Source organism: Bubalus bubalis, chromosome 5 (genome assembly GCF_019923935.1).
Source record: "Bubalus bubalis isolate 160015118507 breed Murrah chromosome 5, NDDB_SH_1, whole genome shotgun sequence".
Lineage (NCBI taxonomy): Eukaryota > Metazoa > Chordata > Mammalia > Artiodactyla > Bovidae > Bubalus > Bubalus bubalis.
This window is the reverse complement of record NC_059161.1, coordinates 24449509-24472755: the sequence shown is the minus strand read 5'-3', so window position 1 is coordinate 24472755 and position 23247 is coordinate 24449509. Positions and strand designations below refer to the sequence as shown.

Here is a 23247-nt window from a genome sequence, read left to right as displayed (position 1 = left end):
TGTCTCATGCATCGAACCTGGACTGGCGATCTATTTCATATATGACAATATACATATTTCAATGCTATTCTCTCAAATCATCCCACTCTTGCCTTCTCCCACAGAGTTCAAAAGTCTGTTCTTTATATCTGTGTCTCTTTTGCTGTCTCGCATATGGGGTCATCGTTACCATCTTTCTAAATTCCATATATATGTGTTAATATACTGTATTGGTATTTTCCTTTCTGACTTACTTCGCTCTGTATAATAGATGGAGAAGACTCTTGAGAGTCCCTTGAATAGCAAGGAGATCAAACCAGTCCATCCTAAAGGATATCAGTCCTGAATATTCATTGGAAGGACTGATGCTGAAGCTGAAGCTCCAGTACTTTGCCCACCTGATGCAAAGAACTGACTCATTTGAAAAGACCCTGATGCTGGGAAAGATTGAAGGCAGGAGGAAAAGGGTGTGACAGAGGATGAGATGGTTGGATGGCATCACTGACTTGATGGACCTGAGTTTGAGCAAGCTCTGGGAGTTGGTGGTGGACAGGGAGGCCTGGTGTGCTGCAGTCCATGGGGTCACAAAGATTCGGACACGACTGAGTGACTGAACTGAACTGAGGGGCAACTAAGCCCATGCTGAAGTCTGAGTGCCTAGAACCCAAGCTCCATAACAAGAGAAGTCACTGCTATGAGAAGCCCCTCACAGTGTAACATAAAGTAGCCCCTGCCCCCTGCAACTAGAGAAAGCTTGCACACAGCAACAAAGACCCAGCACGGCCAAAATTAAATAAATAAATTAATTAAAAAAGAACCTTAAAAGCAGCAAGAAAAAAGCAACTAGTTTCATACAAGGGGACTCCCATAAGACTTTTCACTGACTTTTCAGCAGAAGCTTTGCAGGCCAGAGGAAATAGCATGATATATTCAAAGTGATAAAAGGAAAGAACCTACAACCATACTCTACCCAGCAAGCCTACCTTTCCAATTTGAAGAAGAGATAAAGAATTTTACAGACAAGAAAAGCTAAAAGAGTTCAGCACCACTAAACTGGCATTAGAGGAAATGGTAAAGCGACTTCTTCAAGCAGAAGAGAAAAGACTATTATTAGAAACATGAAAATTACAAAAGGAACACTCTCATTGGCAAAGGCAAATGTGCAGTAAAGATAATAGATCAACCGATTATAAAGCTGGTAGGGAGTTTAAAAGCCAACAGCAGCAAAATCACCTATATCCACAATAAGTAGAAAAGGAATACACAAAGCAGAAAGATGTAAAATATGATGTCAAAAACATTAAATATGGTGGCAGGGGTGGTTAAAAAAACAAGATGTAGTGTTTGCAAAAGAACAGATCAATAGAGCATGGAATAGAATAGGGAGTTCAGATTCAAATCCATGTATATATGGGACTTAATATACAATATAACACCATGAATCAATTGGTTACTCAGTAAAAGATGGATTATTCAGTAAAAGATGCTGGGGAAATTGGCTCACTGTGTGCCTACCTAATTTGTTGTTATTGTTTAGTTGCTCAGTTGTGTCGACTTTTTTTGCAACCATATGGACTGTAGCCCCCCAGGCTCCTCTGTCCATAGGATTTCCCGGGCTAGAGGAGTGGGTTGCCATTTCCTTCTCCAGGAAATCTTCCCAACACAGGAATTGAACCTGCATCTTCTGCATTGGCAGGTAGATTCTTTACCACTGAGCCACCTGGGAAGCCAATCCCTACCTTATACCGTAAATAAAATTAAGACTAAGCTGAAGTTGAATGGTTCTATGAAGACCTACAAGACCTTTTAGAACTAACACCCAAAAAAGATGTCCTTTTCATTATAGGGGACTGGAATGCAAAAGTAGGAAGTCAAGAAACACCTGGAGTAACAGGCAAATTTGGCCTTGGAACACGGAATGAAGCAGGGCAAAGACTAATAGAGTTTTGCCAAGAAAATGCACTGGTCATAACAAACACCTTCTTCCAACAAAACAAGAGAAGACTCTATACATGGACATCACCAGATGGTCAACACCGAAATCAGATTGATTATATTCTTTGCAGCCAAAGATGGAGAAGCTCTATACAGTCAGCAAAAACAAGACCAGGAGCTGACTGTGGCTCAGTCATGAACCCCTTATCACCAAATTCAGACTTAAATTGAAGAAAGTAGGGAAAACCACTAGACCATTCAGGTATGACCTAAATCAAATCCCTTATGATTATACAGTGGAAGTGAGAAATAGATTTAAGGGCCTAGATCTGATAGATAGAATGCCTGATGAACTATGGAATGAGGTTTGTGACATAGTACAGGACACAGGGATCAAGACCATCCCCATGGAAAAGAAATGCAAAAAAGCAAAATGGCTGTCTGGGGAGGCCTTACAAATAGCTGTGAAAAGAAGAGAAGCGAAAAGCAAAGGAGAAAAGGAACGATATAAGCATCTGAATGCAGAGTTCCAAAGAATAGCAAGAAGAGATAAGAAAGCCTTCTTCAGTGATCAATGCAAAGAAATAGAGGAAAACAACAGAATGGGAAAGACTAGGGATCTCTTCAAGAAAATCAGAGATACCAAAGGAACATTTCATGCAAAGATGGGCTCGATAAAGGACAGAAATGGTATGGACCTAACAGAAGCAGAAGATATTAAGAAGAGATGGCAAGAATACACAGAAGAACTGTACAAAAAAGATCTTCGCGACCCAGATAATCATGATGGTGTGATCACTGACCTAGAGCCAGACATCCTGGAATGTGAAGTCAAGTGGGCCTTAGAAAGCATCACTATGAACAAAGCTAGTGGAGGTGATAGAATTCCAGTTGAGCTATTCCAAATCCTGAAAGATGATGCTGTGAAAGTGCTGCACTGAATATGCCAGCAAATTTGGAAAACTCAGCAGTGGCCACAGGACTGGAAAAGGTCAGTGTTCATTCCAATCCCAAAGAAAGGCAATGCCAAAGAACGCGCAAACTACTGCACAATTGCACTCATCTCACATGCTAGTAAAGTAGTGCTCAAAACTCTCCAAGCCAGGCTTCAGCAATATGTGAACCGTGAACTTCCTGATGTTCAAGCTGGTTTTAGAAAAGGCAGAGGAACCAGAGATCAAATTGCCAACATCCGCTGGATCATGGAAAAAGCAAGAAGTTCCAGAAAAACATCTATTTCTGCTTTATTGACTATGCCAAAGCCTTTGACTGTGTGGATCACAATAAACTGTGGGAAATCCTGAATGAGATGGGAATACCAGACCACCAGACCTGCCTCTTGAGAAATTTGTATGCAGGTCAGGAAGCAACAGTTAGAAGTGGACATGGAACAATAGACTGGTTCCAAATAGGAAAAGGAGTACGTCAAGGCTGTATATTGTCATCCTGTTTATTTAACTTATATGCAGAGTACATCATGAGAAACACTGGACTGGAAGAAACACAAGCTGGAATCAAGATTGCTGGGAGAAATCTCAATAACCTCAGATATGCAGATGACACCACCCTTATGGCAGAAAGTGAAGAGGAACTCAAAAGCCTCTTGATGAAAGTGAAAGTGGAGAGTGCAAAAGTTGTCTTAAAGTTCAACATTCAGAAAACGAAGATCATGGCATCCGGTCCCATCACTTCATGGGAAATAGATGGGGAAACAGTGGAAACAGTGTCAGACTTTATTTTTCTGGGCTCCAAAATCACTGCAGATGGTGACTGCAGCCATGAAATTAAAAGACGCTTACTCCTTGGAAGGAAAGTTATGACCAACCTAGAGAGCATATTCAAAAGCAGAGACATTACTTTGCCAACAAAGGTTCGTCTAGTCAAGGCTATGGTTTTTCCTGTGGTCATGTATGGATGTGAGAGTTGGACTGTGAAGAAGGCTGAGCGCTGAAGAATTGATGCTTTTGAACTGTGGTGTTGGAGAAGACTCTTGAGAGTCCCTTGGACTGCAAGGAGATCCAACCAGTCCATTCTGAAGGAGATCAGCCCTGGGATTTCTTTGGAAGGAATGATGCTAAAGCTGAAACTCCAGTACTTTGGCCACCTCATGCGAAGAATTGACTCATTGGAAAAGACTCTGATGCTGGGAGGGATTGGGGGCAGGAGGAGAAGGGGACGCCAGAGGATGAGATGGCTGGATGGCATCACTGACTCACTGGACGTGAGTCTGAGTGAACTCCGGGAGTTGGTGATGGACAGGGAGGCCTGGGTGCTGCGATTCATGGGGTCGCAAAGAGTTGGACACAACTGAGCGACTGATCCGATCTGATCTGATCTGATAACAATACATCCAGAAAGTTAATAGAAGAACATGTAGAAAAATATATTTGTGTTCTACAGGCAGGGTTAGATTTTTTAAAGAAAGACTTCCAAAGTTCAGATAATTATAGCTAATACTTAACTAGCACAGGAACCCAATGGAAAGATGGACAAACTATATGAACAGGTAATTTACAAAAAAAGGAAACTCCAAAGTCTAACAAGCATTTGAATAGATGTTAAAAAAAACAAACATTATTTAATGAAATTCAACTAGAACAGTGAGATATCAATCACTCCTATTAGACTGTCAAGAACTACAAAGCTGGATCATGTCAAGTAATTAGGAATGATGTATATCATTAGGAAGTAGGATCCTTTGTGCACTGTTGGAGGCTATGTAGACCAGTACAACCATTCAGGAGAGCAGTACTTAGTTAAACCATATAAACACATACCCTAAGACCCAACAATTCTCTTCTGGATACATATATCCCAAAGGTATTGCCTCAGTGATTTATATGTGGACATGTGAAACATCTATTTCTGCTTTATTGACTATGCCAAAGCCTTTGACTGCGTGGATCATAATAAACTGTGGAAAATTCTGAAAGAGATGGGAATCCCAAACCACCTGACCTGCCTCTTGAGAAACGTATGCAGGTCAGGAAGCAACATTTAGAACTGAACATGGAATAACTGACTGTTTCCAAATAGGAAAAGGAGTACATCAAGGCTGTATATTGTCACCCTGCTTATTTAACTTATATGCAGAGTACATCATGAGAAACACCGGGCTGGAAGAAGCACAAGCTGGAATCAAGATTGCAGGGAGAAATCTCAATAACCTCAGATATGCAGATGACACCACCCTTATGGCAGAAAGTGAAGAAGAACTAAAGAACCTCTTGATGAAAGTGAAAGAGGAGAGTGAAAAAGTTGGCTTAAATCTCAACATTCAGAAAACTAAGAATTTACAAAGATGGTAACGATAACCCTGTAAGCGAGACAGCAAAAGAGACACCGATGTATAGAACAGTCTTTTGGACTCTGTGGGAGAGGGAGAGGGTGGGATGATTAGGGAGAATGGCATTGAAACATGTATAATATCATATATGAAACGAATCGCCAGTCCAGGTTCGATGCAGGATACTGGATGCTTTGGGCTGGTGCACTGGGATGACCCAGAGGGATGGTACGGGGAGGGAGGTGGGAGGGGGGTTTGGGATGGGGAACACATGTACACCTGTGGTGGATTCATGTTGATGTATGGCAAAACCAATACAATATTGTAAAGTAACTAACCTCCAATTAAAATAAATAAATTTATATTAAAAAATTAAAAAAAACCAAAACAACAACAAAAAAAGAAAACTAAGATCATGGCATCTGGTCCCATCACTTCATGGCAATTTGATGGGGAAACAGTGGAAACAGTGGCTGACTTTATGTTTTTGGGCTCCAAAATCACTGCAAATGGTTACTGAGCCATGAAATTAGACCTTTGCTCCTTGGAAGGAAAGTTATGACCAACCTAGACAGTATATTAAAAAGCAGAGACATTACTTTGTCAACAAAGGTCTGTCTAGTCAAGGCTATGGTTTTTCCAGTAGTCATGTATGGATGTAAGAGTTGGACTATAAAGAAAGCTGAGCACCGAAGAATTAATGTTTTTGAACTGTGGTGTTGGAGGAGACTCTTGAGAATCCTTTGGACTGCAAGGAGACCTAACCAGTCCATCCTAAAGGAGATCAGTCCTGGGTGTTCATTGGAAGGACTGATGTTGAAGCTGAAACTGTAATACTTTGGCCACCTCATGCGAAGAGCTGACTCATTGGAAAAGACCCTGATGCTGGGAAAGATCGAGGGCAGGAGGAGAAGGGGACGACAGAGGATGAGATGGTTGGATGGCATCACCGACTCAACAGACGTGAGTTTGGGTAAACTCCAGGAGTTGGTGATGGACAAGGAGGCCTGGCGTGCTGCCGTTCATGGGGTCACAAAGAGTCGGACATGACTGAGCGACTGAACTGAACTGAACTGATGAGGTATTTTCTATAGTATCATTTATGGTGGAGGGAGACTGGAGACAAAGTGATGTTCATCTTTAGGAAAATGAAGACATAAAATGTGATGTGTGCACACCGTGCAATATTTTACAATGGTTGGAAGCAAATGACTTTATACATGTATAACAGTGTGTGCAAGACCAGGGTTGGGCACGTCCAACTCTCTGTGACCCCATGGACTGTAGCCCGGCAGGCTCCTCTGTCCATAGAATTCTCCAGGCAAGACTACTGGAGTGGGTTGCCATTTCCTTCTCCAGGGGATCTTCCCGACCCAGGGATTGAACCAGGGTCTCCTGCATTGCAAGCAGAGTCTTTACCAGATGTCTGAGCCACCAGGGAAGCCATTATAACAACATAGATGGATCTTAAAAATGGTGCTGAGCAAAAAATAGAACAGGGAATGAGTTATGCAATCTAATAACATTTACATACATTTAAAATATACTTAAGGCAACTTTTCAAAAATACATTTTAAAAAACACAACAAAAGTTTACAAATTTAGCACATCAAAATGGCTGCCTATGGAAGGTGAAGAAAAGATGGGAGGTAAACAGAAATAAATGAATAAACAGAGAGGGACCTTGTTGGAGACTGACACTGATCATATGTGATAAACTGAGTGGTATGATTAATTCAGACGTCTCATCTGACACCCATCCGTCTACCCATGGTAGGCAGGCATGGGAATGGTTTGTTCAGATGGGATGTTTAGAGCCCTACCACCTTCCTCAAATCCAGGTCCCAAAGAAAGGAGAAGGTGGGCCTCTCCTTTTAGGGGTCTGCTCGTTTCAGCAGCAAGAATTCGAGCTGTTTCTAAGTAGTGGAGAGGAGAGAAGCCCCTTCAGTGCCCTACTTAGGTGTGGGGAAATATGGCATAGATAGGAATAGACTGCAATGAATAGTGGCCATGCTCTCCTTGCCCACTGATAATGATGTGGACTTGCATGACCCACGGTCTGTTGTCCCAGAACCCAGGGTTTGCCCACCTTCATTAATTTTCAGAAAATGAAGCTCATGTTAGATCACACTCTAGGAGTTTTCTTGAAAAGCCCCAGAGAGCAGCTCAATCTGGCTGCTGGGAGAGCAGGGATGGAGCGAAGGCAATAAAGAAAACTTCTCATTACCCATCTCTGGGTGCCTCCAAAAATGATTGTCTTTGCTTAACCTCAAGGTCAAGACAACCTATTTTATAGTGTTCACTGTCTCCGAGGACAAGCTTTAGTGAGCACCTTGTTTGCTTCTTATAGTATTAAAATAGACAATGAAATCTGCTTCTCAGAAGATCATTTCACCAAGTCCCTGTTGCTCTGTGGGGAATATTTGTTTCCTCATTTATATTCATGTCTCTAAAAGACAAGTAGACCTTGGATGAAATTTCAGGCGACAGTAAATTATAAATAATGTATCCATATTTTTTTTTCTCTTCCATACTACTTGTATTTAATTCCCCCCAGAGTCTTGTGCAAACACCAGAGACAAGAGGACAGGAAGCTATTAACATGATGGAAGCAATGAAATGGGCTTATATTATATGGCAGGAATGCAATGAGAAGAGACATCTTGATCAAAGGAATTTTTTGAGGTTTTGTGGGAGCCAGTTCTTTTCTTTTTTCCTCTCTTGTATTATTTTTTTAACATCTCAACTTTTTCCTAAACCATTAAATTGGCATCTGCATGTAATGAGTTCTCTTTGCTTGGCCCACCCAGGATAAGATGAAGGTTTGTCAGTGGATGGAGGCCACTTTGGGGTCCAGCCTTAGACTCTTTTGTTCCTTAAGACACGACATGCTGCTGCTGCTGCTAAGTCGCTTAAGTTGTGTCCAGCTCTGTGCGACCCCAGAGACAGCAGCCCACCAGGCTCCCCCATCCCTGGGATTCTCCAGGCAAGAACACTGGAGTGGGTTGCCATTTCCTTCTCCAATGCATGAAAGTGAAAAGTGAAAATAAAGTCACTCAGTCGTGTCCGACTCGTAGCGACCCCATGGACTGCAGTCCACCAGGCTCCTCCATCCATGGGATTCTCTAGGCAAGAGTACTGGAGTGGGGTGCCATCGCCTTCTCCAAAGACACGACATAAAAAACACTTAGAACAATCAGCTGAGATCAGTCTAAGAATAGGATACTGCTAAGTGGAAGTTCAGGTACTGTTAGTGAAGTCAGAAAGGGTGTCGGTTACTAGAATGAAATTAGCTTCTAAGTCCATCATCCCTGGTGTTCCTCAGATCTCTTGCTCAGCAGGAGTGATTCATGGGGTTCAGGAGGGCAGCCCTTCAATCTTTTAAGTGAAGATAACTCTGCTCTTTGTTTTTGTTTCCTTCTCTACTCTCTCTTTCTCTCTCTCTTTTTAAAGGATGCTGCAGATGGAAAATCCCATGGGTGGACAAGCCTGGTAGGCTGCAGTCCATGGGGTCACTAAGAGTCGGACACGACTGAGCGACTTCACTTTCACTTTTTCATTTTCATGCATCGGAGAAGGAAATGGTAACCCACTCCAGTGTTCTTGCTTGGAGAATCCCAGGGACGGGGGAGCCTGGTGGGCTGCTGTCTCTGGGGTCGCACAGAGTCGGACACGACTGAAGCGACTTAGCAGCAGCAGCAGCAGATGGAGCTTGCAGGGTGCTGCATGTGGCTTCAACGGTGTGAGGGGAGTATGCTCTGGTCCTGAGGGAGGGGCAGGGAAAGGATGGGTTAGAATGTGCTGAGTGTCAGCAGAGGGTGGGGAACTCAGAGAATTGCAGAATCAGGCCCGAGGCACTGCTGCTCCAACCACTTTTCCCTAAGGAAGCCCACTCTCAAGGGATGTCAGGAGATATCCAGGGCAGACAGGGAACTTCTGGGATGAGAAACACCTGGATGCCCAGGTTCCCAGTGAAAGTGAAAGTCACTTAGTCATGTCTGACTCTTTGTGACCCCATGGACTATACAGTCCATGGAATTCTCCAGGCCAGAATACTGGAGTTGTTAGCTGTTCCCTTCTCCAGGGGATCTTTGGAGGCCTCTTTTTCTCCCCCAGACTCTTCCTCAAGGAGTCTAGCTCATGTCACCTGTCAAGCAAACTCCAGTCCTTCTCTTCTTGATAACATCTGCACCCCTACACTCAGGAAGGTCATACACTTGTATTCTCTTCATCTCTAAGAAAATTTGCTTTTTTGGTGAGGGATTTAGGAGAAGGGGGAGGGCATGGCACAGGCAATGAGGACTCATTAATACTGACATGCATATTTTCAAATTATAGTTTTCTCCAGGAGGAAAGGTTCCTTTTCCCTGACACCCTCTTCAGCATTTATTGCTTGTATTTTTTGATGATTGCCATTCTGACCATGTGAGGTGGTACCTCATTATAGTTTTGATTTGATTTGCATTTCTCTGATAAGTAGTGATGTTGAGCATCTTTTTATGTGCTTTTTGGCCATGTGTATATCTTCTTTGGAGAAATGTCTATTTAGATCTTCTGCCCATTTCTTGATTGGATTTTTTTTTATTATAATAAGCTGCATGAGCTGTTTGTATATTTTGGAGATTAATCCCTTTTTGGTTGCTTCATTTGCAAATATTTTCTCCCATTCTGTGGGTTGTCTTTTCATTTTATTTATGGTTTCTTTTTCTGTGCAAAAACCTTTAAGTTTAATTAGGTCCCATTTCATGTACCCCAATGTCCATTGCAGCACTGTTTACAATAGCCAGGCATGGAAGCACCCTAAATGTCCATCAATGGAGGAATGGAGAAAGAAGGTGTGGGAGACATATATCTACCTCAAATGGAATATTATTAAGCCATAAAAAAGAACAAAATAATGCCATTTGCAGTGACATGGATGGGCTAGAGATTGTCATGTTGAGTGAAGTAAGTCAGACAAAGACAAATATCATATGATATCGCTTATATGTGGAATCCAAAAAAATGGTACCAATGAACATATTTACAAAACAGAAATAGAGTCACAGATATAGAAAACGAACTTATGGTTAACAAGGGGGAGAGAAGGGGAGGGATGAATTTGGAGATTGGGATTGACATATACACACTACGTGTATTAGTCACTCAGTTGTGTCTGACTCTTTGTAATCCTATGGACTGTAGCCCACCAGGCTCCTCTGTCCATGGGGTTTCCCAGGCAAGAACAGTGGAGTGGGTTAGAATACTGGAGTGGGTTGCCATTTGATAACTAATAAGAACTAACAATAATAGCACAGGGAACTGTACTCAATATTCTGTAATGACCTCTATGGGAAAAGAATCTAAGAGTAGATATATGTATATGTATAAATGATTTGCTTTGCTGTACAGCCGAAACTAACACAACATTGTAAATCAATTGCACTGCAATAAAAATTAATTAAAAATATTATCAAAACTTTATGGTCACTGTGTCTGCATTTTGTTCAGAGCCTGTTGTTATGTAAACAATAAAATTTACTGTGTCAGTTGCTTTGAATCTTAAAAAAAGTATTGACATGCAAATGACTCTGTAAGCTCTGTGTAATTCATTTGAGGAAATCTGCATGTGAGGTGGCAGAAAGAGCCTGCAATCAGACAGACACGTGCATCGTACTCTGTATGCAGTCCCTCTTTGCATGGGCTGTCCCTGTAAGGGGTACTGAAAATCTTCTCCTCCTACAGCTTTTTCATCAGAAATCCCTCTTCCTGGGCTCTGCACCTGGGGTTTAACTGTTCCTCTCAACCACCATTTATTATGTCTGCGATGTGCCCAGCTTTGTGCGAGGTGATGTCTTGTGCATTGCTTCTGTCCCTGGGTTGTCACTATGCCACTGGTCATTTCAGTGGGTTTGGGATGCATCAGTGATTGAGATTTAAATTTGAGCTTTCCAGGGAAACTCTGTGAAAACTTCTAGGCATAGACCCTCTTTGCCCTTAGCACTGTAGTTATAGTGGTAAGTCCGTCTCTGGTTCCCCAAACTGCATGGAACAACTTGGGTATTAATTACACTGATGTTACAGGCAAGTGGGCTCTTCAGTGCTCTCCTTTTCAGAGGGGTTACTGGTCATGCTGCGGGGGCTCAGTGTCAACTGAAGTCTCATAAAAAGAACAAACACCTAAATACATCTTGATGGTCCCCCTGTGCTGTCCACGGAACAAAGCCACTACCTTGGGCTCCATCCCAGATTTCCACAAATTGTCAGCCCTCTGTTTACTGGACCTTACTGGGCCCCCAGCTGGATTTGGGATTCTAGACTCAAACTATTGCACACCCTTTGAGGGTGACTTCATCTAACAGAGGCCAGCGGAGGGCTCGGAATCTGGCATGCTGTTACAATCCAGGTGGATACGGAGCAAGGCACAGCTGCAAGATACTGCAGAAGCCCCAGGCATATTGTCATCCTGCCCACCACCACTAGCTGCTGTGTTACTAGGATGGGAATTGAAAGCTTGTACCACACTGAGCAAGCAGTGAAACCCATGCATTTGGGGAATGAAATGAGTAGTTTAGACCTAATAAATATGCAGATCAGGGGCTTTGTTTATGTTTCTGTCATCTGTGTCCTTTTTAGGAGAAGGAAAATTTTAATTCAGTGAAAAGCTCCAATCCCTGGGTCTTGGGTGGTAGCTTGAGAAGGGAAACCCTGGAGGACCCTTTAATTAACCTGTGAATGTGCAGGGAAGGGCTTGAGAAAGATGGTGACGCTTTGGTTCTGAGGTAAGACACCTCTAGAAAGTCATGGAGCTTGAGCTTACTTGACTTCAGCCCCATAAAAGAGATCAAGTGTCCTCCAAATTCTGCTTGTCAAAGACCCGTCTTGGATACATGTCTTCATTGAGTGACCAAAAGTTTATTTTTATGTTTTAATTAAAAATCATTTTTCTGATTATCATGCTCATTGTCAACACTTTAAAGATATTGAAAAGTATAAAAAGGAAGGAAAAGGGAGACTCAGTCATAATTTCACTACCCTACGGAATCACTAGTGACATTTGGGTGTATTTGAGCCAGTGCCCTGCTTTGTCTATGGGGTTGCACAGAGTCGGACACGACTGAAGCGACTTAGCAGCAGCAGCAGCAGCAGCAGTGGGGGAGGCGGAGAAGGCAATGGCACCCCACTCCAGTACATGTGCCTGGAAAATCCCATGGGAGGAGCCTGGTAGGCTGCAGTCCATGGGGTCGCTGAGGGTCGGACACGACTGAGCGGCTTCACTTTCACTTTTCACTTTCATGCATTGGAGAAGGAAATGGCAACCCTACTCCAGTGTTCTTGCCTGGAGAATCCCAGAGACGGGGGAGCCTGGTGGGCTGCCGTCTATAGGGTTGCACAGAGTCAGACACGACTGAAGCGACTTAGCAGCAGCAGCAGCAGTGGGGGAGGCACCTGGGTAGATGGGTGACTTTCTGTCACCTCTCTCCAGTGATGGGAGGATGGGCTCTGGGGGTGGACAGGAATCCAGTCACCCTGGTGCTCTGAGATGACAACAGAAGTGTGTCTACAGATAATGAACATGGCTTCACTTGCCCCTGCTGGCTCAGATGATAAAGAATCAGTCTTCCAATGCAGGAGCTGCAAGAGCTATGGTTTTGATCCCTGGGTCAGCAAGATTCCCCTGGAGAAGGAAATGGCAACTCACTCCTGTATTCCTGCCTGGAGAATCCCATGGACAGAGGAGCCTGGTGGGCTACCATCCATGGGTTTGCAAAGAGCTGGACACGACTGAGCAACTAACAGTACACTTGCCCCACATGGTGTACAGCCAGCCTCCTCTAAATATGGGGTGGGGAGAGGATACAGTCTGGACAGGGCAGCACTGCGTAACAGACTGCAGAGAGGCACCATGGAAAGTGGCGGGAAGGGTTGTTAACAACACAGACCGCAGAGCTAGCACACCTGGGGTCAATCCCAGCTGTCCTACCTGAGAGCTATGGGATCTTGGGTGAGTTATCTCATCTCTTTTTGGCCCCGTTTCCATATCTGTAAATAAGGATACTAGAACATACCTCATAGACTGCCATGGGGATTAAGTTAGAATACATAATACTGTTGTAGCAGTGCCTGTCAAACAGCCCTCAAATATCAGGTGTTAGTTTATTTCCTGTTGTACACATTAGACCAACCTTACCCCTTAAGGTGGGGTTCCCTGGTGACTCAGACAGTAACGATTCTGCCTGCGATGCAGGAGACTCAGGTTCTATCCCTGGATCAGCAAGACCCCCTGGAGAAGGGAATGGCAACCCACTCCAGTCTTCCTGCCTGGAGAATTCCATGGACAGAGAAGTGTGTAGACTGCAGTCCATGGGGTCGCAAAGAGTCAGACATGACTGAGTAACAATTTCACTTCACTTTTCACCCTTTAAGGGTATTTCCAGTATCTTCTTCTGATATTGGGTTAGCCAAAAAGTTCATTTGGGTTTTTCTGTACAATGAGATGGAAAAACCTGAAGAAACTTTATGACCAACCCAGTACTTAGAGGAAGGAAGGCAGAAGGAATGCTGGATTTAGAAGTGGAAGACCTTGATTCAAGTTCTGACCCAGAACTTACTACCATGTAAGTCATTTGATTTCCAGGCACCTAAGTTTCATCATCTGAGGTGAATGGGGATAATAACACCCTTCTCACCAATTGTTGTAAAAGAATGGGTTGAGACCATAGAAATGCAGAAGTGCTTTGTGGATGGAGAACTGTAGACTTCATACTGGGGCTTTATTTGTGTGACTTTTACAGGCAGCAGAGGCAGGAAGGAGGGAAGGACAAACTGTGCTGGAAAAACACTTGCAGAAAATCTGCACAGGAGCCTGCTCTCTTACTTGGTGCACTTAGTTGGTGCAGGAGGACCAGGAATTTGTGTTGTTGGTTCCTATGGTTGCCTTGGTAGTGAGAGGTTCCTGGCAGGGCCATGCCAGTGGGGGAAGGTGGGAGTAGGGGAAAATAATTTTTTTCCTTTGCAAGAAGAGGCAATTGAGTTTCTCTGATGGGCTCCTTCCTGGCCAAGTCTCAGCAGAGGCTGCTGAGGAGCCAAATGCCCTGCAGAGGAGGAAGAGACGGCAGGGTGGAGGTGCCTCTCTCACCTGTGGTGAAGGCAGTGGAGGTGATGCTGCTCCGCTCCGTGTCCTGGGCCGCCTGCAGGAGCACCGTGTAGTCTGTGCTCTCCGACAGGCCCTCCAGTCGGATCCATGTGTCCTCCGCATCCACAATCAGCTCCTGCAGGATGAACCGGGGGAGGGAGGTGGAGGTTGGTGAGCAGAGGGCTCACCATGGAGGGGAGCAGGGAAGGGGAAGTCCAGAACCCGTGGTCAGTATTACAGTGACCATTTTTATTCTCTTGTCCCACATCACGTAAAGAGAAGATATTCCAATAAGCAGAGAGAATATGTCCTATGTGGGACTGAGGCCAGCTCCCCTCCCATGGATGTACATTGGACAAGCTTAGCCATGGGTTATTGAACTCTGTGGTTTTCAGATCACATGGGGTCTCCTGGAGGTGTTACGAAAGAGGAACCTAGGCCTCCCTCTTCCACACCCACAGACTAGCTCTACTGAAACCTATTCTGTATATTTGGTTTCTGTATAAGATTTCACTTTGCAAAAAAAAAAAAAAAGGATTCCACTGTTAACAAACATTTGACAACCAATGCTATAGGTGGCCTGTTGCAACTGACCACCTAAAACAGAAATTTGTGATCTCTTTACTGTGGGCTGTATAGATGGAGCCTTTATTGTGCTTATCGAGAGGAACATGAGACTGTCGACTTTGGTATCCAGCTCATATTTGCATGGCCCTGTTACCGAAAATTCATTCCAATACCATGTACTTATTAATTGGCTTGGAAGCTGGTATTGGCAGCATCAACCACAACTGAGTGAAGCTGCAGGGTAGATGCCCCTATTACCTAGAGCAGAAACTGAGGCTCAGAGAGGTTGAGTGTTTTGCCTCAACTTGCACAGAGAGTAAGAGTAGAGGCAAGACTAACACAAATGTCTGGCTTGCAGATGAGTGCTCTTTCCTCAACAGCCTGCTATGTATCCGTGATGGCAAACCTAGCTTACTCCCTGTGGGTTGCTTCCAGAAAAATCTCACCTTGCGGCTTCCATCAGTGGATTTGTAGGTCAAGACGTAGTTTTCAATCTCTGCTCTGGGAGGCTGCCAGGAGATCAGGGCACTTTGTCTGGTGACTTCGCTAGCTGTCAGATTTGCAGGGGCATCCAGGACTGCAAAGAAAGAAAATGTGAGGAGTGGGCACCCCTCCAGCTCCTCTGTCTTTGATGCCAGGCATGTGGACCAATTTGTCCACCTATGGGATCTCTGGGCTGCTCACATGGTGACCCCAGTTCTTGGTTGGACAGGAGCATAAAGGACACTCCTGGGCAGAAGGTAATCATTCAAAGTCACGATCATTCCTGACGCTATTCCCTCTTCCCTCACCTGGTCCTCTGAGCCTGGATGTGGCATCATCCAGTCTGAAATCATGACCTTGTTAATCTTGCACGTCTGTGAGTTCACTCTTGAATTTACATCATTCCCACAAGTATAGTTTTGTCTACTGTTCTCCTGGCCATGACTGCACCTGGCAATTCTCTCCCAGATATTAAGCCCTTTAGTATCCATCAGACTTTAATGGGCCAGATGCATTCCCAATACCGGCCTCTCTTGACCTGGTTCTACTGATCTCAGCCAGACTCAGGAAGAGAGTTGCAGCCTACTTTCACTGGCGTTTGGGCTGCAGTTAACTAAAGTAATACCTCGTAACTGCATTGTCCAAAGCCTATAGACTCTAATCTAGTCTAGCCCTTGGAAACTGATCATTTTCAGGATCCATAAAGGCCTCCTGGGATATTGACATGGAGTTGACCACTCAAGTACTCACGGGTAGAGAAGTTGGTACTGACGGTACCACTGGTGAGAGGCCCGCTGGTGGCATACATGGTGACCGTGTAGTGGGTCCTAGGAAGCAGGTCAACAAGCTGGAATTCCTCACTGTCTCCATCAACCAGGATGGTCTCTCCAGCAACTAAAGTCAGATGGATATGGATAAGGATTGAACAAGACTATTCAACTTAGGAAAGACTTATCCAGTCCAACGATACTCCTTGAAAAAAAATGCACTGTTAGAGTATTTTGGAAAAAGTCCTCTAGAGGTTATTTAACTTGGCATTATATTCCATACAAAGCTCCCCTCTCATCTTATTTTTCATCATAATTGAGAGATTATTTGGAGGCCAAATAGTCTTTCATATAACATCTACTTGGGTCTCTGGAGTTAGAATAAACCAAATCTGTTGTTTCATGACCCCTTCCTGCCCTTCACTCTTCCTAATCAGGTTTTCTCTCCTCTAGACTAAGAGCATTCAGCCCAAGCCCCATTACATGTATGAAAGTGAAAGAAAGTGAAGTCTCTTAGTCATGTCCAACTCTTTGCGACTCCATGGACTGTAGCCTGCCAGGCTCCTCCGTCCGTGGGATTTTCCAGGCAAGAATACTGGAGTGCGTTGCCATTGCCTTCTCCAGAGGATCTTATGAGATGATTCTAAAACTGTCACATTCCTGGCCACCTTTCTCTAAACAAGGAACGGTTTATCAGTGTCCCTGCTGAAATGCAAAACTCAGAAGAGGATCGAGAATGATAATTGAGATGAGCTGACAACGAAAGAAACAGGTTAAGACTCTGCTTTTATTTGTGCCAAGTATGTATATTAATCCTGGTCCTAGGGTGGAAAATTCTGAAAGACATGGGAATACCAGACCACCTGATCTGCCTCTTGAGAAATTTGTATGCAGGTCAGGAAGCAACAGCTAGAACTGGACATGGAACAACAGACTGGTTCCAAATAGGAAAAGGAGTTAGTCAAGGCTGTATATTGTTACCCTGTTTACTTAACTTATATGCAGAGTACATCATGAGAAACGCTGGACTGGAAGAAACACAAACTGGAATCAAGATTGCCTGGAGAAATCTCAATAACCTCAGATATGCAGATGACACCACCCTTATGGCAGAAAGTGAAGAGGAACTCAAAAGCCTCTTGATGAAAGTGAAAGTGGAGAGTGAAAAAGTTGGCTTAAAGCTCAACATTCAGAAAACGAAGACCATGGCATCCGGTCCCACCACTTCATGGGAAATAGATGGGGAAACAGTGGAAACGGTGTCAGACTTTATTTTTCTGGGCTCCAAAATCACTACAGATGGTGACTGCAGCCATGAAATTAAAAGATGCTTACTCCTTGGAAGGGAAGTTATGACCAACCTAGATAGCATATTCAAAAGCAGAGACATTACTTTGCCAACAAAGGTTCGTCTAGTCAAGGCTATGGTTTTTCCTGTGGTCATGTATGGATGTGAGAGTTGGACTGTGAAGAAGGCTGAGCACCGAAGAATTGATGCCTTTGAACTGTGGTGTTGGAGAAGACTCTTGAGAGTCCCCTGGACTGCAAGGAGATCCAACCAGTCCATTCTGAAGGAGATCAGCCCTGGGATTTCTTTGGAAGGAATGATGCTAAAGCTGAAACTCCAGTACTTTGGCCACCTCATGTGAAGAATTGACTCATTGGAAAAGACTCTGATGCTGGGAGGGATTGGGGGCAGGAGGAGAAGAGGACGCCAGAGGATGAGATGGCTGGATGGCATCACTGACTCGATAGATGTGAGTCTGAGTGACCTCTGGGAGTTGGTGATGGACAGGGAGGCCTGGCGTGCTGCGATTCACTGGGGTCGCAAAGAGTCGGACACGACTGAGCAATTGATCTGATCTGAGGATATTGTTATCATAGGCTGAGATTAAAAATCATCAAAGATCATGTTTATAACCCCCTCCCAACCTTACCTTGTGTAGTTGATTTTTTGCACCCATGGGAAGGGATTTGCATTCATTTCTACTGCATTTTTCCTTGTTGACTGAGTGTGGGGCTACCATTTCAGTTTACTAAAATATATGTGAATTTGGATTCTAATGATCACAGTTTTGTTTGAAACATAAATTTCGTATTCATATCTTTTCTATATTCATTCAAGCTGTTGATAAAACTGTTCATTAGATCAAGGCCAAGCCTCTTATTGTGTCTTGAGAACACTTCTGAGTCATTCAGCATTTAATAGAGTTTACTGGGCACTTCTCCAAACAATGGCAGGGCTGAAGTTTGAATTTTTTGTGGTCTAATGACATAGAAAAGCATGCAAACAAGTTAAAATCTAAACTAGCCCTTTGAAAGAGCTCATATAACGGCTCTATCTTTTTAATACCCTCCTTTACAACATGGTGCCAACAGTTAGTGCTCCAGCCACATCTATGGCAGTTCCTGAGACTCTCCAAGTTTTCTCTCTAAATGCACCACAGGCTGCTCTTTTTCTTGGAATTCACGTCTTTCTCCTATTCTTTTTCTCTTTTTCTCAGATCTAAGATCTTCCTTCTTTCTTCCCCTCCACACCCTCACTCCAAATCATAGTGGCCCATCAAGTGTGGCAGACTGGTGTTTTGTATTTGCCCACATCATGACACTGCCCACATTGGGTTGTAACTCTTTACTTGTCTGCATCTTTACTAGAAGTGAATTCTTCGAAGATAAGAACTCGTGTTTTGCTTTGAATCATTGTAGTCTCAGAGAGTGCATGGCACTTTGGAGGAAAAGCAAAAGTAGCTGTTGAATGAATGGAAATTGCTATGGTGGAACTCTGTGCTTCATATCCGTGAGCAGGTGCATCTGACTGCCTTAAGGGAATAATGAGAGCTTTGATCTAGGAGATTGTGTTGGAACTGAGACTTAAAGGATGAGTTTAGTAGGTAGATAAGTGGGGAAAGAGTTTCCTGGTACAGGAAAGAACATGTGCAAATGCATGTTGGCTTGAGAAGGCAGGTGAGAATTTAGAAATGCAGGGTCATAATGTGTAGGGGGGGGTGGTAGGGTTGACGTGGCTTGTGCATGCACACAGCAGGGTTAGGATGTATCCACAGTAATGATGTTCATTCTCTGGGGAGGGTCAGTCATTCAGTCAGCTATGTAACTCCAAATGTGATCCACCATGCAGTTTTCCACCTAAATGGGAGGTGGGCCTTCTAATGCCTTGCTGAGATACTGATGCGCTAGCAGATTTGCCAGTGAAAAAAAGGGGGGCAAAAAGTGGTTTGGGCAAAACTCATACTTTACGAACCTGTGCTGGTATGTAGTAATCATTAATTCCTTTCCAACTTATTTAATAGTCTGTTTTGATTTCTTTCCCAAGCTTTGACAATCAGTTTACTTTGCAGCTTACAGAATTGACTTAATCTGTCATTTTTGAAAATCAAGACATCTGCCTGCCTTCTGTCTTCTGGTATCTTTGTTCTCTGGATTCCTGCCTATAACCCACAATGTTCTGTGAGCACATGTATAATTTAGGCAGATAAATAATTTCCTAGGCCTAGACACTTGAACTACTCAATAGCATTCTGCTTTGGGCTTCTCTATTCAACTTCAAATAGCATTAAGGTGAGTAAATATGGCAAAGAAGACCTTAAAATTCAAGACCTCATGTTGGCGCAACCTTTGGGGTTGGATATGGGTAGAGAAGATCAAAGCGACAGAAGAATTTACTAGTTCTGAATCCTCTGTCACCTGTTATCATGGATGGTCCTTCAGTGTTTTCCTCACTTCGTAAAATATCTAGAAAAGTCAACTTTCTTGCCTATAGCATTCTGGGGCAAGTTCTGAGTTTTGTCTTTCAAGTGCTACTTCTGTTTCTGTATTGGTTACATGCCCTTCTTAGATTTAACTTTCTCAACTCCCATAGTTGATAGAGTTCACAGAGTTTGGGGGCTATCTTGAGGGCTTTATGGTGAAATTAAAGCAGGGAAATTTCTAATTTTCTTTCAGATTAAAAAGATTTTTAAAAAATTTTCATACTGGTCTTCAGCCCCAATCCCCACCGTTCCCACCTGCCTAATGCAGTGATCCGCAGACACCCACCTGCAAAGTGGGTGAGAACAATGACGTAGTTCTCTACTCCGCTCATGGGCGCCTTCCACTGCAGCAGGGCTTCGGTTGGGGTGATGTTGGTAGCAGTCAGGTCCGCAGGATTGTCCATGGCTGAAACAACATGGGAAAATACCAGGGAGAGGTAAGAGGGACTGCAGGATGGAGGAGGAGAGAACTGTCTCCTGTGGTTTCACCTAGAATGCTTGTCTGCTGCTGTGTGACAAAAATAATGAAGTGAGTGAAGACCTCTTTTCTTTCTCCCCTTTTGATTCCATCAGCCCCTTCCCCTTCTCCCATTTCTCCTTCCTCTCAAGCACCCAGCACTCCCTTAATTACTCTCAGATCTTTTTTAAAATTGATTCATTAACTTCTTCTGTGCAGAGCAGTCGGGTGTTATCAGGGAGTCCAAGGTATGACTCTTGTGCTTTAGACATTTAAACCTAGATAGAGAAACTAAGAACATATCAAAACTGTTATATTTTTGTAGCTGATGAGCTAATATGCTTCCCAGGCTCTTTTTACTTGCATAAATGTTGATAGAAGGGGCATGCCATGTGAAACAGTCTCTGTTGATGAACTGCAGGAAGTGTGGTGGGAGTTCCCTGAAGTCAGGGAGTAACCCCAGCACCTAGAACTTAGACATTGCTCAGTAAATACTTGTGGAATGAGAAATGGGACTCAGGTTGCCTTTAAAGTCATATCTGCTCATTGAATACTTGCTTTGCTACTCACAAGGCTGACTCTGTACTGAGTCCTGGGCTCTTTTTTGGCATAGAGAGTCAAGGGACTTGGTCCAGGCTTAAAGCCAGGAGTGCCTGTTGAGGAACAGAGTTTGTTCATCATAGCACCATATTCTTATTCTCTCTCGCACATGTGATTTAGTTGCTTCAGTCGTGTCTGACTCTTTGCGACACTATGGACTGTAGCCCACCAGACTCCTCTGTCCATGGGATTCTCCAGGCAAGAATACTGGAGTGGGTGGTCACTTCCTTCTCCAAGGGACCTTTCCTACCCAGGGATCGAACCCTCATCTCTTAAATTGCAGGTGGATTCTTTACTGCTCCTGTTCCCTGCCTCATTTCCTTACTGTATCTCTCTTTCATAAAGTTGGGATTTATCTTAGAAATGCAGGTTATTACAGTAGTTTAGGTATCAGCTCAACCTATGTGTCATGTAATTTAATTTTGGGGACCCAGATATACTATTGATCTCTCTCTCTTCTCTAACTGAAGGCTCTTATTGCTTGTCTATGTCCTTTATTTCAAAGAAACAACCATTTACAATTTTAACATCTGAATTGTGTCCATAATCTATGCCTTGAACAAGGTCTTCAAATGCAACCTTCCAAAAAGAAACAAAGAAGAAAAACCTTAAGAGACTACATTTAGCTTGACCTCTTTGAGACCTACCAGGAGACCTTGAGGACTAATCATTGTCAAAAGTTATAAAATCATAGACCTCACACTAAAGCAACAGCAACAGCAAAAGAACAAAATAAAACATTTCTGTGAGTAATCTATTTGTTGGGAGTTGCCGAAATAGCTCTGCCTGAACTTGAAGGAGGGAAGCTGGGTCGGTGCATTATTGAATATATGCTTTAGAGATACTTGCTTATGACCAATGGAGAAGGAAATGGCACCCCACTCCAGTACTCTTGCCTGGAGAATCCCATGGACGGAGGAGCCTGGTAGGCTGCAGTCCATGGGGTCGCAAGGAGTCGGACAAAACTGAGTGACTTCACTTTCACTTTTCACTTTCATGCATTGGAGAAGGAAATGGCAAACCACTCCTGCCTGGAGAATCCCAGGGACGGGGGAGCCTGGTGGGCTGCCGTCTAAAAGGGGTCGCACAGAGTTGGACATGACTGAAGCGACTTAGCAGCAGCAGCTTATGACCAAGAACCCAAGGAGTGAGTTTTTGACCTAAGTTGTTCTCTTATACTTTTGGGTTTGGAGGCTCGTGAAGTTCATTTTATTGTCCTCACTGAGAAAAACCCTAATTTCTTTAATGTGAATTTCTAAGACTTAGAGGAATGGATGAGGAGGGCTTCTTTATACTCACTGGGCATCCCTTCAGGTCAACATGTGTTGATACTTTAATGGTCATAGACATCTTGATAGGAAGGGTAAGATTGAACCAAAAACATGGCTGTGCTATATGTAGTCACAGGCATGGAAGGACAGTAGGGAAGATAGGAACATCCTGTGATGTTTTCAGGTGAATAATTTTTTGAGTTTCTGAAGGAATATTTCTTTGGCCATGGCCTTAGAGATGCTCCTTCTGGGCTGGTGAGTGTATCTACAAGAGCAGTGAGGAATTCCAAGTTGCTGTCATTCATGAAGTACCGTTCATTCCCTGAGGGAAGTAAACAGCCTCAGGAAATCCAGGTGTTCTCTTAATGAGGCAAGCTGGATGTCTTCTTATGTGCTGGGTCAGTGCACTCCTGAATATATGCTTCAATATACAGGAACTATATTGTCACTGATAGTTGCGTCTGGGGTTGGAACCGAAAGCTTTCACTGTTCCCTCTCATGTTTTCTGTGGAAAACCTGTCCTAGTTCTGCATTATGAGCTGGCTGAGGAGTCAGAAAAGAAGAGCAGGGTAGGGGCTGTCAGAGCCCTGTTCTCAAGCTCATCATTTTTTCCAGAGAAAAGCACCTCCTTCCTCCTCCCTGGATGATAAAGCAAAAGCAAATGCAGTTACTTGGTGGTTCTGGTCATGTAGAATGAGGGGTTTCATGATTCTAAGGGTCATTACTGGAATAACAGACCCCTTTTGTTTTTTCTCTAAGGTAAAGTTTCCCTGTCAGAGTCTTTTAAAAAATTAGATGGGATGAATCACGTGTCTGTTCTGGAATTCACTTCCGTCATGAGTCTTTGGAGGGTTACTTTTCATATTGGAAATGCCATGAAAATGTCTGACCTAAACCAGTAAGACTCTTAGAGGGTGACTCTCTAAACTCCTAGTGTTACAGAGGAGCTCCAAGGGAGGAACTTTGCAAATTGCTTCAAATTGTGAGTCCAAGGAACAACCTGGAGGGCAACCTCCCATC

General features: G+C 43.7%; 1 protein-coding gene across 2 annotated transcripts in view; it reads right to left on the bottom strand.

Moving 5' to 3' along the window:
- TNR (tenascin R) overlaps nucleotides 1–23247 on the bottom strand; it is a 487013-nt gene that overhangs the window by 24425 nt on the left and 439341 nt on the right. For both annotated transcript variants that reach the window (XM_006060357.4, XM_025285598.3), the window contains 4 exons: nucleotides 20186–20305; nucleotides 16116–16259; nucleotides 15329–15459; nucleotides 14319–14451 (listed from right to left, as the gene is read on the bottom strand). In XM_006060357.4, coding sequence (XP_006060419.2) covers nucleotides 14319–14451; nucleotides 15329–15459; nucleotides 16116–16259; nucleotides 20186–20305 — 528 coding nt within the window. The remainder of the gene's footprint in view (nucleotides 1–14318; nucleotides 14452–15328; nucleotides 15460–16115; nucleotides 16260–20185; nucleotides 20306–23247) is intronic.